The 17,520-nt window shown below is 37.7% G+C and overlaps 1 protein-coding gene across 2 annotated transcripts in view; it reads right to left on the bottom strand.

Moving 5' to 3' along the window:
* GRID2 (glutamate ionotropic receptor delta type subunit 2) overlaps positions 1 to 17,520 on the bottom strand; it is a 739,921-nt gene that overhangs the window by 285,839 nt on the left and 436,562 nt on the right. For both annotated transcript variants that reach the window (XM_086746417.1, XM_086746416.1), the window contains one exon: positions 5,226 to 5,431. In XM_086746417.1, the coding sequence (XP_086602543.1) occupies positions 5,226 to 5,431 (206 nt within the window). The remainder of the gene's footprint in view (positions 1 to 5,225; positions 5,432 to 17,520) is intronic.

The raw sequence follows: 17,520 nt of genomic DNA on the forward strand, positions 1-17,520 counted from the left end.
ACTGAAGCAAACCTCTGTCTTTAGATCTATATAATCTGTGATTTGCTGCATGACCAGATCTAAAGGTGAAACCTGGTAAAACAATAACCATATCACTATTTGAAAAAAAAATTGTATTTTTTTTCAAATAGGTAAGTTTAAAATTACATATTATTTTCAACAGAGAAAAAAAAATCAAATATAATAAAAATGAAGCCAGGAAAACTGCCGCCAGGAATAATCTCACCTAATAAAATAAATATTACTTCTCATTCTATTCACAGTTGCAATTAGAAAAAACACTGTGAAGGTTCAATAACATAAGGAATTTTTAAGTTGCATTTACTCCTTAAACATTCACTTTTCTCTTTATTTTTCACTTGCCCACTACATAGCAAGAACTCTTCAGTACTTTATTTATATACTTTATTCTATTTTCCCTGTTTATTTTAACATTTAATTTATAAAGAGTTATTTTATTCATGAAAGTAGTAGTGTAGCTTGTCTTCATCCAAGGTAACCTTATTTTAGTACTGTTCCACATCAGCCTGGGGGAGAAAAAAATACATTTTAATTTGCAAAAATCATGTGTAGTAGATCTTACTAATGCCTAAAAGCTATATAATTTTAATTTTTGTTGAAGATTAATATAGAAAAATAAAATGTAACCTATAGAGGTTGATACAATAAGCATGTCGCATACACACAAGTCAACATACAGGACTTATTGTTACAACTCCCAGATTTGGCACCTGCTGGTTTTGATGAATATACATTTTAAGTAATTATAAGCCTGTTCTGACATGCATGTGAGCTTAACTTTAAATAGATTATTTAACAGTAACCATTTCCAATCTCTCTTGCATAATCACTTGCATGCTTGAAGTCCTGACATGTGGCTCAGTAACTTCAAGTTTATTGCAGAATAGAGCCTTTGGAATAACAAAACGTTCATATTTTTAATTACACAAAACATATAGTGTACAGTGAGCTCAAGAGCAGTACTCTCTCCAGTCTGAGAACTGACCACGCTCACTGCATTCATGGCTTGAAATTGTCAAGGTCTCACAACAGCTTTGTTGGCTGATACACATTGCCATGCTCTGAAATTTTTGCTAGATAAACTGCTGAATCTTGCTGCTGCTGTTAAAAAATGGTCTCACCTCTTTCTGTAAGAGGTCACTACATCTGCAACAGAATTAAGAGAAAGGACCTAGCCAGGGGCAGCAAGGTGTGCAGTTGCATCTGCTGAGTGTGCTGCTGAGTCTCCATTGAGGGGAAGAACTGACAGCTGGAGGTGTCAGCGTCTTCAGCTCCTAGACCAAGACCTTCCAGAACTTGCTTGTCAAAAATCCAGCAAAATCTCTAGCTGATGCTAGGCTCTTTCACCTGTGGCTTACAGGATTTTCAATGTGTAAAATCTTCCACTAGTAAACATAACTTTCCTCTATTTCTAAAAAACTGAATCAGCTGCATCATCCCTTTCTTACAGTTTTATTTTTTATCAGCTCCTGGACTCTTTGCACAGAACACCACATTCATATTTCTGCATACAGTTGATAAGGTAGTTTCTTTAGGTAAACAGAAATAAAGTTGTAAGCAGAGATGTACTGACAGCATTTTGGCCCCATTGAGGACACCTGGCTGGCTTCCTCAAGTCTTGCAACCCAAGTTTCCTGGCCTGTTCCTCCTCCTACCCAGCCTTCTCACGCTTGGCTTTAGAAGTCCTCACTCTGCAAGGCAGGCTCAACACAGGGATGATTTCACTCTTCTCCTTCCTAAACCTTTCCTACTATTGTTTTGAGATGCCTTCCTGGCAAGGCTGACATGGTGATAGAGACTTTCTTGGCCCAAAGAGTCCCTGCTCTTTTGCTAAAGCACCAGATGATCTTTACCTCTTTTTTTTTCTGCTTCTGTTTTCTGGCACTTGACCCTGGATTTGTGCTCTCATGCTGATCCAGCAAGGACATCTATTCCTTTTCCCCTATATGGCTTTTCACATCTTGCTAGTTCATGACCAGAAGAACATGCACAAAAATACCCCACTCCAAAATAAAAAGCATACAAGTGGCACACAGCTCACATCCATCACCAGTGCTACGAGATAGCACAGCAATTTTTGTGCTAAATGGCTGGTTCTAAGGTGCTTCTCAGTAATTACAAAAGTTTCAGTTGGAAAATTTTGCTTTACCTGTGGGACTTAGGTGATTGTTAGAAGGTACGGAAAGAACTCATCCTACTGAAAAAAATCTGAACAAGTCACCAGTATATCCCTGGTAAAGGATTTTCCTAGATGCTGCCAAAAACCGACCTGGAGAGAGCTTCCAGTCTCGGCTAACTCCATACCCCCACACTCCTCAACTCCACTGAACATCACTATTTCAGCAGAACTTATTCCCTTCTGCCATCTATCCCCAGCTCAAAGCAATGAAGGACATCAGAGAATTTGGCTGGCCCCTCCCTCTCACTTTACATTAATCATCTAGCCAGTAAGGAAAGATGCTGTGATACCTGCTCCCAAGTCTTCCTGCCTTTCCATGCCCTACAGAGGGCAAATTACGGTTAAAGAGAAGGTGAGTCTTTATCTTCATAGCCAGAACAGTGTATTTACATGTTAATATCAATTTTCTTTAGTACATCAGTAAAGATCTAATCTTTGCAAGCTCTAAAGATACAAAAGCTGGAGAGAAAGAAGGGAACTAACAAAAAGCAATACAGCTTAAAAAAAAATTAAAACTCAGAATGTTCTTACTTAAAAATAAGAACTTCTAAGAGTCAAAACCAAGATAAATTATACCACAAGGAATCTCCAATTTACAGACTGCCTATTTACACAGGCCAGCGTCTAACTATTTACCCTGGAAAAGTTGTTACTTGCATAGTAATCAAGCCCACGCTTACTACAGCTGTTGCAGAGTGAATGAACCCTCTTCTCAGCTAAACAATGAGAGGGTTCAGCCGAATCAGTCATCTAAGAAGGGACCAAGCAGCAGAGACTATGTGATGTCTGGAGAGAGAGGCTGACAGCTGAATCCAGCCAGGCAGCCAAAAGCATCTCCTAGGCAGAAAAGCCATAAAAAAACCGAAACAAAAACCAAAAAAAAAAAAAAACCAAACCCAAGGGCTTGCCTCCATATGCAGTTGTTTCTTACTAAGTTTGTAAGGTTTATATGCTAAATCCATTAGGTTAAACTGAATTTCCAAGTTAAATTGATCACGCACAAGGCGCAGTCTTTGGAATAAGCATGTCCACACTTTAATTGTTTAGGAATATCTTAACCCATTGGCAGTCTACAGCCTTTATGACTTGCTTGCTCGTACAGCACAGCTGCTGATTCAACTGCAAAATAACAGTTTCTAACATCCATTGGCAAAGCTATCCCAGCAAACTTCTCCTTGCACAGACACTGAATGCTGGAGTGCAGTAGTCATGTAGTTCGTTCCCCGTCACCAACAGAAGTAAAGCATGACAGTAATCAGACTTCCATTCGAGTAACTCTTCCTATTGAGAGGCTCCTTCTGTCAGTTTTACCAGTCATGCATCATACTCCAAATAAATGCTGTTATGTTGGCAAAACCTGTAATGTAGCACCTAATGTAAGACCCTCTCTTTGAACCCCACTCACAAAAGAAGATAATGACCTTTCCTGGTAGTCTTACAGTCTCCAGGAAAGGAGAAACATTGGAAGTTTTTTATTGTTAGGGTTTTTTTTGTGTGTGTGTGTTTGGTTTTGGGCTTCTTTGGGAAGGAGAGGGATTGTGGGTTTGATTTTGTTGGGTTTTTTTCTTTGTTTTGGGGGGATTTTGAGTGGCAAATGCCAAAGTGAGAACTCTGAAATAAACTCTTTGCTTTCTTGACAACATATACATGGCAACTTCAAAAGATAACAAGGGCTCTGTCACTATGCTTGAGTGTGTAAAATAAATGATAAAGAAAGTATTTTTTTTAAAAAAAAGAGTGTTTCTCTTTAGGAACAATACAGGAGGGTTTTGTTTTGCTGAGTTTTTGTAGTTGGAGCCCTGAATCCTGCTGCTTTCAGGTTGAAATGTGAAATATCTTTCAATACTACTTACTGAAAAATAAAACATTTGTGACTTGGGTGAAAAAAAAACAGTGCAGAAAAATGAAAAACATGCCTACAAATTGTTTACAGCTTATAAGGCACTGCAGACATTTGGATAGAGCAGCAAAGCTTCATTACTCAGAATTAGCAAGCTTCAGTGTGTAATGAGGACAGCAGAATGCCCAGCCAAAACAACAAGAGAAAAAAAAAAAATTCAAGAAGAAACAAAAAAGCCCTCTTCTAACTAATGTTCCTAAAAGGCATCCACTTGAGACTACATATGCCGAGTTAGTTTTTAAGCCTCAATTTCTGAATACCTAGGCAATAGGAAAGTATAAAAGAAAAGTAATGAAAATTACAAACAGATCCAAAGAGAAATTATCGCAGAGAGAAAGTGTATTTCTATGGAATAGAAAACAAATATATTTTTAACCATTGGTTGATCATGAAGAGTATACGCGCATGTAAAAAAAAAAACCCTCACATTTGAAACAGCACAGTGCTGTGTAAAAAGATCCATGCCACTTATTAAAAAAAAATACACAAGAAATAGTCGAATGCGATATGCAAGTCTTCTGTCTTTAAATCCTGAAGAGTTTTTGAAAATTCTGTCCATATTACTTGCAGTTTTTTTTTTAAATACATAAGCATAACTTCAGCCTATCATCATAAACTCTTCATTCCGATCCAACTCTTTGTAAATTCCTTTACCTTACTACTACTCAGTGGTATATTACAGATCATTATCAAACATTATTTTATAGAAAAAATGAAATGGCAAAAAGGTAAACACATTTTATCCACAAATACATATTATATATATCTAAATAATAATAAAATTGACATTTGTAAAGATTTTTTAGTGAAGGACACAATGAGAAATGAAATAGCAATACAATAGCCACGAGCTTCAAACAGAAGTTTGAGGGCTAATTCTTCTGCATATTTCCTAAACAGTTTTGCTCACGCAGAATGTAGTTACACTGTTCTGTATGCAAATTTATGAGCATGAAAAAACACCCTTGCATGATGATCTTTGAAGACAGAATATTTAAATTTTTACATGGGATTTGTGGGGTTTTATTTGTTTAATTGTTTTTATGAAGTCAAATAAACAATCTTTTGACAAACAGCTGCAGTCTTGGTGAACAAAACAAGAAGTTACCAGTGATAAACACATACCTCTGTTATGAATGATTTGGCTGTCGAGGGGTTCATTATGAGAATAGCCCTTCTCAGAGTATCCCGGTAGCGGTTCAGTTCTTCTATTCGCATAGTGGCAAAGAGCCCCGTGATCATTTTATTAATGTTGTTTTCTACTTTCTGCAATGCTACATCCATTCCCTGTTGAGACACTTTGTCCAAAAACTCTTGTATTCCACGGATATCTAGGAAAACCAAAAGCCAAACACGATGTTAATTGGTAAGTGGAGAAAAGACACAAATAACTGTTCAATTCATCTCACAGAAGCATTTTGTTCTGTGTCAGGTAGACCCCTATGGGCTTTCACTTAATATTCATTAGAGCTCTTCCTGAGCTATGCACATGGCATTTCTTAAAGTAATAAAACAGGAGAAAGAATGGCCACACATCAGCTACTCCCTAAAAGAACCATTAGAAAACAAACATACAAATATTTCTAGCAATTTTTCTGATTTGGTCATTCATCACACTTGTTCCTTATTTTTCTTAAAGAACTTTCATGCTAAAATCCATAACAAGCAGTGAAGCTATGATGACTCTAACACACAGCACTTCCTTTGAGTGAGGGGTGTTGGAAGGTAATCGAGGGGGAGAAAGGTAGGAAGCAGATTGTTTTCTTTTGCCAGACTAAAAATTATCTTATCCACTGCAACACTATGTAGCTTAATGTATCTAAGTGAAGCTTGCGCTGTTCACTCATCAAAAAGTCTTAATGCTGTTATAAATTGCACAGCTATTTATTCCTTCAAAACCAAAACACAAGCCAGACATACAGTTGCAGTTGTACTGCCTGCTTTCATCTGATACCACTGCTGCTGGCTGAATCTAACAAGTTCTTCCATAGCAAACTGCTCTAATAGAGCTTTCTGACTCACTCTGAGTAAATCCTCCTTTAAAAATGACTTGGAGAAGAAGAATTGATCAGCCAGCTTCTAACTGTGTTCACCACCTAGCCTGTAATATCTTTAACGTCTCCCAAACTGAAATGTCTGTGTACTCTCACCTTGTGATGCTACCTCAAGCTGGTCCAAGCCTTTGAAAGGCCTTTTCCAACAGTGAACTCCACAAGTGCAAGCAAAAAGCATGAGTTTTTTTTTTTTTTCCTACTCTTTTGAATGGCTTTATCTAAACCCACAAATTTTAAGCTTAAAATATAAAATCATTCAATGACTTCATAAATCAGAGCAGGGTCTCCTGAACCTCAGGAAAATCCCTCTAGCCTCACTGAGTCATCACTGTCTGACCCCTACTCACCACTGTAGTTTCTCAATCTTTTTTTCTGGAGCAAAGTCACCAGTTCCCTGATGTGACTTCTCTCCCCGGCAGTTGCTCAGACCTGCTTTCCCAGAGGACAGTAAGCAGGACATCCTTCCTTCCCTGCTGGCAAGCCAGCCTCCCACACACCGATCTGATCTCATTTAGAGAACCTTAGAGCCAACAAAACAGACACTGTCTGAAACAGGCACTAGATTTGGGGGATGGGGGGAAAGAAAAAAAAGAAACCAGTAATCCAACATAAAAAGGAATTTCTGAAAAAAACCATCTCTCTGAAAAGAAAGGTTCCTCAGGTTTAGGAGGCATTTGTGGTTAAAATCCACCAAAAAAAGAAAAAAAAATTCTCCCATTAAAATACCAAATCCAGTCTCTCCTAGATGTGTGGTGTTCAATCTGATACCTGGAGGACTACAGTTCTTGTTCTGCTTCCCTCCTACATCCCTGGTGCTCTATCAGTTCTCTGTCTCGATTGCTCTTTTTCCAGTGCAATGGTCAGACCTGAGGCCACAGGCTGATCATGTGCTTGTCTTCATGAAACATCTTATACTTGAGAAAGCTTCCACTTAGATTTTCACAACTGCTTGGTTACTCTGAGGTCTTTCATCCTCACCTATCACCTTCCCCTACTCCCTGCCTTTCTTATATGGAGGGCAAGGGTGAAGACTCCGTTTAATCCTAACACGGGATGAGTAAATATGGGATGAAGAATCTCAAAAGCGTTCATCCTACAGGAAGCCTCAGATGCAGTCTGCATGTCATGCAAGAGGACAGCAAAAGGCTGGAAAATCAGACTGAAAGCAGACTGGAGGGATGCCTGAGCATGACATATTCTAAGCCCTAGAAGAAATGTTACAGGAACAACCATATACAACCAGGAAAGGGCTCTCAGTTGCCCTTAGAGTGCTCTGTTTTACAGGTGGTACCTGCACTGGCACATTGTGATAACAGGTCAGGGTAACCCCAAGAAAAACCACAGAGAATATGAAGCATGTAACTGTTGTTTACTTTATCAGGATCACAGCAGCTACATTCTTATAGGGGTACATTGACAGGTGATAGAAGAAATAAAAATCACTTCGAGAAAAATATTGTGAGCAAGTCTAAAATTTTCCCTCAGAACTTCCTAGACCCCAGCACCTTCCGCTAGCTCTTGAGAGAGCAGTGCCACCAGCACTCAGCTGTGGTCAGTCCTGTAAACGTGAGGCAAACGTGGCCAGAGGCCTGGGCTGCACGGTGAGAATTACGTGACTCCCCACCCCAGCAAAGCATCAGCAACTTGACAGAGAAACCTGTGTGATACACTCTTGAGAAGATTATGGAGATGTCACATGTGGATTTAATATGGGAACAATGACAGTGAAAGTATAAGATCAATGCAACTAAAGTCTGATTACTAGTAATCATGGCAGATGAACCCTACATGGCCCGAAGGAAGCCTAGTAGGAATACTCCAGTATCCAGACCTGATGGGCCTTCAGGGAAAAGCTGGAAATACCTAAGCTATAAATATTTATACTGACTTTTCTGGAAAAATTGTACTGAAACTAAATTAAAGCTTTCCTCCTTTCCAAGCCTAGTGGAAAGGAGCAATTTTTTTACTAGGCTATACATTTGAGGATTTGGGGGGCCCAATATACTCCAAAATTCAGAGATTCTGACAAACGCAGGTGATTTTGGCATTTTACTTCAGGTTATGGCAAAATAAGACCTCTGAGAAGTTCTGTGTTTCACAGAACTCCAGTAGCCCTATCAAGATGATCTGAGGCTTAGACATTCACACATTTATCTGCTTATTGCCGGCCACAAACAGGAGCTTAAGAAAAACAAAGTTCAGTCTCCACAGCAGAGAAAATGCTCTGCCTGTCTCCCTAGCAGAGATGTACAAACTAGAGAGCATCACAGATATCCATCTTCCTCTGGCACCAGATTACCAAGATACTCTGAATTATAAAGAAATAGCCATGTAATAGCTTATAATCAAGCAGTCCACAAAAATAATTCAACAAGGTTAGTCCTGGAAGTCAGACTGTCACAATCAGCAAGATGGGTCTCTTGTCTAGAGCTCTAAAACACCAGAAACTGGAAAGAAACTGTATTTTAGGCATTTAGGCTATTTTAGGCATTCAGCACTGCAACCCCACTCTTCAGACACTGCTGAAATACCAGTATTACTAAACACTTCAAGAATAGTTTAGACATGAATAAAATACATGCTTACCCTAAAAATAAGTTCTGTAAGAGAATCAAAAACTAATTACAGATTCTATTTAATATCTAAATTAGGAAAATTAAATTCAATCTAATCAGAATTTTTTGGCGCTTTAAATACCGATTTAAGAAGCAACAAGATTATTGAACTGCTACAAATATGCCTAGTTTTATGCAAATAATAACTTATTTCCACTTTAACCCCTTCATTCTAAAGTTCGTAAGGCTCACTCAGGAAGTTACTTAGGCTATGAAAGCCTTTTTAAAAACTTAAATTCTATAGTGTAAATCCCTATATTCTTCTCCAACACCAGAACAGAGTAAGCAGGAACTACCAGTTTTATTTGTCCTTTTAAAACAAGAATGTAATTTCACTTGACTTGAATTTATAAACACACTGGAGTTATTGGCTGATATTCTGTATTATCTATGTTGTCCCAGAAGCCAGATTATGGGATCAAATGGCTTTGTTTGCCCAAATAACTGCAAATGTAAACAATGAAACAATTATATTGAATCTTCACTAAATGAAGGGACAAAATGGACAGAGGTCCAGCATTATTCTACGGTTCTACATTTATTAGGTGATCATGCCAACAGTATGGTATCTATGTGATATGCTTTTAGGAAAACAGCACCATTCCAATGGAAAAGATACCAAATCAGGATTCATAAGATTTCTTTACTACTTCTGCCTTTGTTACTGATACAACACAAAGCTGTGGGCAGGAAATAAATACAGATTTTGCTTATACCTCAGCTTACTCCATAGAAGAATGGAGGTACGGTGATGCTCACCTGCTGCTATGAAAGAGCAGAGAGCACATGAAAACATCCTGCTATTTAAATGCTATTTAAATCATGATGGTGCTTCCAATATTTCAGCAGCAAGTCACTAGCAATGATCATATTCAACATGTATGCCAAAGAACAGATGCTGCTACTGAATGGGGCTGCATTATCTTTTCTGCGTGGACTGTCTGAAAGTGGCACATATCCACACTGCACTGTGGAATCATCTTTCTAATAGATAAACTCCTTCTGCAGAAAAATCTGGCAAACAACCTGTGGCACAGATGGCTCTGCTGCGGAGACACAGGACTGTTCATGTCTGGAACACAGGTGCTTCTCACCCTGAATTTGCTAGCCAACCTGTTGCCCAGCCAGAAGATGCCATTCTATTTCCTATTTAAATCAGATGAGTCACAGTGATTTCCAGAAATACAGAAGAGCTGCATATTATCACCAGTATTAATTATCCTCCTTACTGATGAAAGCCAAAGTTGCCACAGAGACAGACCAATGCTAGAGCCAAAGTTGCTATCTCCTCTCCCAACTCAGTGTCACTATTAGTATTATGCTTTCTGTTCTTTTACCGTACAGTCATCGCTTCCATTCTACACACACGTGCACAACATAGTACCATTCTGCAGTCAGATACTCAGCATTAGCTAGAGGGTTAAGCCAGGCTGGAAATTTAAAAGAAATATTACCAAACATTCTCTTTTTAACCAAAATTGTGGCTGATTTATGAGATTGTGAAGGTAGCTTGGAAAGTCCAATAAACAAAGATCAAGGTAAGAAAAATATATCAAGGACTCTTGGAAATTACCTTCCCTGACTACCCACACATAAACACAGCACCAAGGCAGAGGTCTGTAGGAAGGCTTTACACTCTGCACCGCTGGTGCACAGAAGGTCCAACACTGGACACACCAGAATGGCTGCAGCCACAGCCGAGGTGCACGAGCAGAGCATCCTGTATAGGTGAGCGCAAGGCCCATGGCCTCCTAAGCTCTGAAGATCTGACTGATATATTCAAATGCAGGTATTTAGCATAATACTACTCAAGCTGAGATCTGAATTCAGGTGCCAGCTTTACCGCAGACTTGTCATCACTGTGTCAGTTATTGTGGATCTAACCAAAAAAAGAACTTAGGAAATGAAGCACAACTCAAATCAAGTGCAAGCACCTAAACTCACACTGTCTTTTCATTGAACAATCTTTTCGATACTGGAGAAGTTACAAGAAACAGGTAAGTATCTTAAATGCTGTTGCAGAGTATGCTCAGAGCAGAACTAAGCATCCTTCACAGACTACAGGTCCTATACCTAAATCTCTTTAAATGACCAACCTGGCAGGAACACTCAGACCTCACCTAACACAAACAATAGCACCATTTAATGGAAAGCTCAGCAGTTGCGTGGCAGAAAATATACACAACCAGGTGACAGGGAAAAGGAGTCAGTATTCTCAGGAGACCAGGAGGATTTAAAATCTGCAGCTTTCTTTGACATCAGATTACAGGAGAAATTGTCTTTGCTCTCTTTTCATTGAGTTCCTTACACTGTATATGTGATAAACCTGGAACAAGAAGATTCTTGACTTCCATGACCTGATCTTAATATTAAAAAAAAAAAAAGAAAAAGAAAAAAAGTGGTTCTTCCACAAAGTTTTTTTTTAATCACTGGATCAGATGTTGTTCTCCCTTCTTTGTTCTCTCTGGCCCTATGTAACTTTCCTTTGCCATCTCTGTTTCTATGCAGAGGGGTAATTTGAGGGAGCAAGTCCCCTAATCCATCTCAGAGAAAGTCTAATGATCAGGACATCCTAGAACAAAATATGCTGGCATTCAGGCATCTCATATAGGAAAACAAGTATGTAGATGCAGTGAAGATTTTATAAGCTGTACAAAATGAACAGCAAATATCAAATAAACAACTCATATGCTAAGTACCTCTTCTATCCGTATTAAAAATGAGAAATCTACAAGTTAGAACACGCAAAGTTTTAAAAAAAATTTCAGATCACACTATGACCAAGCAAAGAGAAAGATGGCACTATTCACTGATGGTAATGAATTAATCCATCCACCTCTACCATCGTTTTCTACCTAAATTACAAGGCGCTCACTCAGCACTTAGGTTATCTCAAACCCGGCTTACAGTCATTAGCTCATCCTCCCTCTGATACCATTTTAGAGCTGAGAATATTTTCCTCACAGTATCCAAATGATAAATATCAACTGATTCAGTTGTGGCAGTAAAGGTGAATGCACCTGTCATAAATATTTACTGGCTGATTTACACAAAAGACCACTTTATTTGTACAGTAGATGAGAAAAGCCATTGTATAACAAATGACACTGTTCAAATTCTTATGAAGAAAGCTTTTTAAGTCTAGCACAGTGATTCTTCCTTACACAATGACGGCTAACATGACAGTAACTATTAATTATGAAAATGAACTGTACACAAGGGAGATGTGCAGCTCTGACTGACTCTGACGGTGCCACTGCCCTGCCTAAAGCCTTGAGCAAAGCATTTGCGTTCCTGTGCATGGGCTGGTATTTATTAATATGGTTAAGATCTAGACTGAGGAAAACAACAATTTAGCATGATGATTCAATAACACTCCTTCATCCTACTTTCACAGCAGTGGGATTCCCTCTCATTAGTCTGCTTATATGTAATTCAGTGAACTTCCAAAGTAAAACAAACAAACAGTCGACATAGCTTTTTCATATTAGCATTTGGGAGCTGAGAGGTAATAGTTACCTGAACCACTTCAGCTAAATGATCTAGCTTCAGACAATATAGCAGTAGTTCAAACTCATTAGAAGTCAATTCAAACTCAAATGCTTAATTACATATGAAATCTCATTTATATTATAAAAATCTCTGGAATCTAACAAGTGAGGATGATATTTCTTGGGGGAGACTGAAAATTTGTAAATCATAAGAGTCACTGGGTTCTTTTCCTCTCTTGCCTGCAATTTTCTGAAATTTCACAAACCCAAAAAAAGACAATAAGTTTTCTCAAATTTCTTAATATCATCCAGTTGAGAAAAAGGAACAAAAATATACTTATATACTTTTTTATTTTTTGAAGATGCTTCTATTTCAAACAGTAAGAAAACCAAGTAACTTCAATTCTGTTGTTTGAGATAAACTATTGTGGCACTACTGAAATGTCTACGTAATCTTTATTTTAAAGGATCATCCAAATGTCATTTACATTAGCTACTTTTTTGTTTCATGCCATATATCAATTATTAGATATTATCCTTTAAAGAAGAAAAATCAATACAGATAGTCTCAAGTAGCTGAATCAATATTGGGGGAGAGATATTAACTTCTGCAGTTTTCAAATCCCACAAGGCTTAAGTTTCCAGCCTTGCTGCTGATTGACACAAGATCTTTCCTTTGAGTTTCTCAGTTTTCTAACTGGAAAGAAAGAGGTGGGGAAAAAAAAAGCAAAAGATAATAAAGAGAAATAAAATTGAAGTTAGAACTAATCCTTAAGAGTATCAGCTGCTACCTTAGCTTCTCAAAAACAGAAAAGGAGTCAGACTGTGGTCACCCCTCACTCGTGGAGGCTGACAAGGCAATATATTCTAAAATCACATACTTTTGGCTGTGTAACCTGCTTTCTACCTCTTCTTTCAATTTCTTTTTGACTACAGTTTGCATTAGAGATTTCCAAAAGGCCTCCAGGAGTTGCCTTTAAGTATTTTCTGCATAGGGCCTCCCAAGATGATAATGGCTTAGAGCCTAGTGCTGTTTATCTTCAGCATTTACTCTCCTGTTAAAAATTACTCTGAACTTGAAAAAATACACTTAACTCCTATAGAACTGTACAATAGAGCTCAATACCTCTGCCTAGATATATGCCTTTATTTAACAGCAAGTAACATACACTTGGGTCTCTATGATACACCAACTTTCCCTGCAGGTCATTACTGCTCCCTGTTGGTTTTCATAAGAATGAGGAACCATGCATCCCCTTCCAAGAAGGTGGTGAGGAACAGCAAAATGACTGTCCTTGCAGACTTCCTGGTAATAAAGCAATTGTGACTATGTGCGTTATAATCTTACTTAAGACAAACTGTTCTCTGACTGTGCATCAGTCTGCTCCTCAATATTTTTTTTCAGTTGATTAAAAGTTTACACTACAGAAATAGGAACGTTTTATGAGTGGACTGGTGCTGTGAAGAACAAAAGCTATAAAAGTGATGTTGATAAACTAAGATTTAGAAAGACTATAACACATGTTTTCTAGTTTTTTTTTTCTGTCTCTCTGCTTCTTCTTTTTCTTGACTGGATAAAACTCTCAGAGAGAAGTTTTCTTTTCAATTTATGATACTACTTAACATTTATTATGTTACTATGCCTAACTCATGCCTTTTTTCAATGGTAGTATAGTTTCTTCCATTCAACAGGCAAAACACTTTGTTCAATAGCTTCCGTGTTTGATGTGTTCATTTATTTAGCTACCAAAATGTCAGTTTACAAACTCAATTTTGATACTTCTGGGAAGATATTAAAACAATGCGTTGAGAGTTGAAAATTACTTAGCAAATAATAGTGGAGATCAGTACAAGGTTCAGGTATTCAAATATTCTTAAAATAAGTCACTTTTCTTCTGATGCTTGCAGACTGTGCATATATGAAATAAATCTCATAGCTCTGCAAAACCCTGAGATCACATCTCATTTACAACAATTACCCATTATGCAGATATTAGAACATCTACAGTTTTATTTTGACTTCAGCACTGAAATTCTAGATATAATAAAAAAGTGGTCTTCTTTCCTTCCTTAGTAACACAACACAGATGGTTGTCAGGCCGAGCCTTCAAATACTTTATCCATGCCATCCTTAAAGACAGTAACATAAGTGAATGACAAACCCTCTCTTACCTTTCTACATATTCACTCATAGCTCCTGGAAGGCATTTCCCCAAATATTACGTGGTTAAAAAGCAGAAGCATGGCCATTGTCCCATTAGAGGAATTTCACAGAATGGTTCAGTTACCTCAGACGCCGAATTATTTTAGGTTAACCAAAATATATATTCAGTTTATATGGTAATGTCAACTGGCAAAAGCAAGTTGTTACAAAAATTCTCACAAACAGCTGCTAACTTGCAATATAATTAAGTGGCACATTAAAGTTACAAAGATGAAAAATACATATTCCTTTCCTTATCCGGATGACATAATAAATACTGATGAAAAAAAAAGTTTAATAATAAGCTTGAATTAATTATATGTTTATCGAAGCACAGTGAAGTAAATGAGTACGGGAAGTTGGCAAAAAGCCAGATGAGTAATAAACACTTTTAAGACTGGAGACAGACTTGAGAATATTATACTCATCAGACAGCTGAAAACAGCCTCAGGGTAATTATAAGCATTTGCAATCGATTAAAGTGAGCATGATTCTTTTATGCATCTTTATTAAACTTGTATTAAAACTTTAAACTATTTGAAAATGTTACAGTTTCAAGCACATCTTTGGCAGTGGTCATCATATCTTTATTTCTGGAAAATGTGTGTGCAGGAGACTGTCAATGGAATTACTTACTCTATATGATTTTTAAAGGAGATACTAGGAATCCAGGGCCCATACGTAGAGATGGGCATCATCTCAGAAAATAACACCTCTTACAACACAAGAGGCAGCCCCTTTGCAAGCAGCTCACAGCCTTTTGAGTTCCAGGTATCTTTTAGGATCAGAGTACTGTTCTTTTACTATTACACTCAATTTGTTCGACAACCACCACCTTTCTGGGGTAAGGATGGGTAGAATGCTCTCTTTTAACTTCATTGTTTCACAGACCTCTCTACTTAGATTAGAATGCTCAGTAATACAGATCTCACTGCTCTCCTCCCTGAGACTGTATTTTATTTTGTGTCTTTCTCCAAAATACTCCCTCAGATTGAGCTTAAGCCACCTTTTTAGTGATGTGACCAGGTATCTCACTCCACTACCTTCATCCTTTCTTGGTGCACCAATAATCTGAAAGCCCTGTGTATGCTGAGGAGCAAGAGGGAAGATTCATGAGAGGTTTCTGCAAGACAGATGCCCTCTAAACTCTGTCCTACTGCTAACCTCCTTCAACCTCCATTTGCTAAGGGAATGCCTCCTTTAGCCTCACAGAGCAAATCCCCTTCATAGCCTTAATCCTTGTTTTGTTTCTTTTCTTTACAAAAGTTGAAACGAAATTACCACCCTAAGCAAATGGCAAATATCCATTGCCAAATATAAGTAGTATTAAGAGGAAGGTCAAAAACCTGTAAGCAAAGATATCTTAGTCCTGGAGCCAGTAAATATTGCATAAATAAACAGTAATGGTCGCAGATCAAAGGTACTCTGGGCTGAAAAACACAATGTTAGGCCAAAAATTTGGACAGAGAAGTGAGGTTTCTTAACTCTTTTTTAAAATATAAAATACAGAAAGGTTTTGAAAAATTACTGCCACCACTTCAAAAAAAAAAAGAATAGGAAATAAGACAAAATTCATTTTCCAGAAACTTATTTCCCCAGACTTTCTAGATAAAGTATAGAATCTTTCTGTTTTGCCACCAAAAAAAAATTAAAAATAGATGTTGTCAAACAGCTAGACCTTCTCCCTTCCATCTCAGAAATACAGAGATCCCTACATTGTAAATTGCACAAAATTCACAGTTATGTTCTTGCAATGATTGACTGGTTTATTCATAAAGAAATTACTACTACAGAAAAGTATCTACATATTCCTGGAAAATACAGTGAACTGTAAGCTACGTGAAAGGTAAGACATGAATTGCAAAAGCTTGCCCTTGTTGACACACCACAGAGATAAAAACCGACAATATTCTGGGATTCTAGGTCAGTTACTCTGCTTATGTAGCCTGGTCTCACACATTCAGTTCTCAAATTATTATTTAGTTTGTTTTCCTCTGCAATTGAATGTATAAGAGTCTTTTTCATATTACTGTTTGAGGACTGGCCATTGTCAGATGCCAGTCTGTGAGTGAGGCAGGATTTGCTGTTTCAAATAGCGTTTTGTTTGCTTTGAACTTGAAATGATAAAGTTAGGATGTAATAACTTAGCAAAGCTTGCTCATAAAGTTTACCAATGTCAGTGGCTCTTTTTACAAATGTATATCTTTGAAAATTGCAAAGTTTACGTTATACATTTATAGTGTCCAGTCTGAAAATGCCTTCACTGAATAGGTTGCCCACGGTCCTAAGGAAGAGTTCAAAGACTTAGTGGAGGAACTGCCCAGACTCTACATCCATTTGTAAGAAGCAGATGCACAGCTACTCTCTGCAGCACAGTGATCCTATGATTTGAGTTGAGCAGTCAAGAATGAAAAGAGTAGGAGCTGATTTGGCTGCTTAAATGAAGTAAATTCGTCTTGTACATACTGTGTGGATAGTAATTTTAATAACAGGTTGAGAAAGACATCAATCTACTGCATAATTTTGCAGCATTTCATGCCGCCCACTCTTGAATTCTGCAAGAAGACTGTCCTTAACAGCATTTGAAGAAGCACAGAACTGTCCTTGAACACTTTCAATATCCTCACATGAAATTCTCTTAAATAAAATCAGATTTCATGCCCTGGGCAGGCCATTATCCTATTTTACCTCAAGGAACAAACCACAGTGAATACAAGGGGACTGACTGCACTATTTTGATTGGTCTAGATGATCCCAGCAGAGAGCAAGGATGGGGGAAAAAAAGGACTCATCTCATTCTGATTTTCACAACTTCTTCTGAGTTTATACACTTAAGGTAAACTTACAACTGTAGTTGTAAGTAAATGAAATATAAATAAACATCACCTAAGTCTGCTCAAGTTAAAACGTTCTCTTTTCTTACCTCCTCACTGTTACTGTGCGTTAGCCTCACATTTGTTACTAGCAAGGCTCTATCACTGACAAAAGACTATGGCTTTACCAAAATCTTTCACTAGTTACTCAGCTTAACTAAGTCAGTAGTGGTAAAATACTTTG

The sequence above is a fragment of the Chlamydotis macqueenii genome, chromosome 4 (genome assembly GCF_036417535.1).
Source record: "Chlamydotis macqueenii isolate bChlMac1 chromosome 4, bChlMac1.mat, whole genome shotgun sequence".
NCBI lineage: Eukaryota > Metazoa > Chordata > Aves > Otidiformes > Otididae > Chlamydotis > Chlamydotis macqueenii.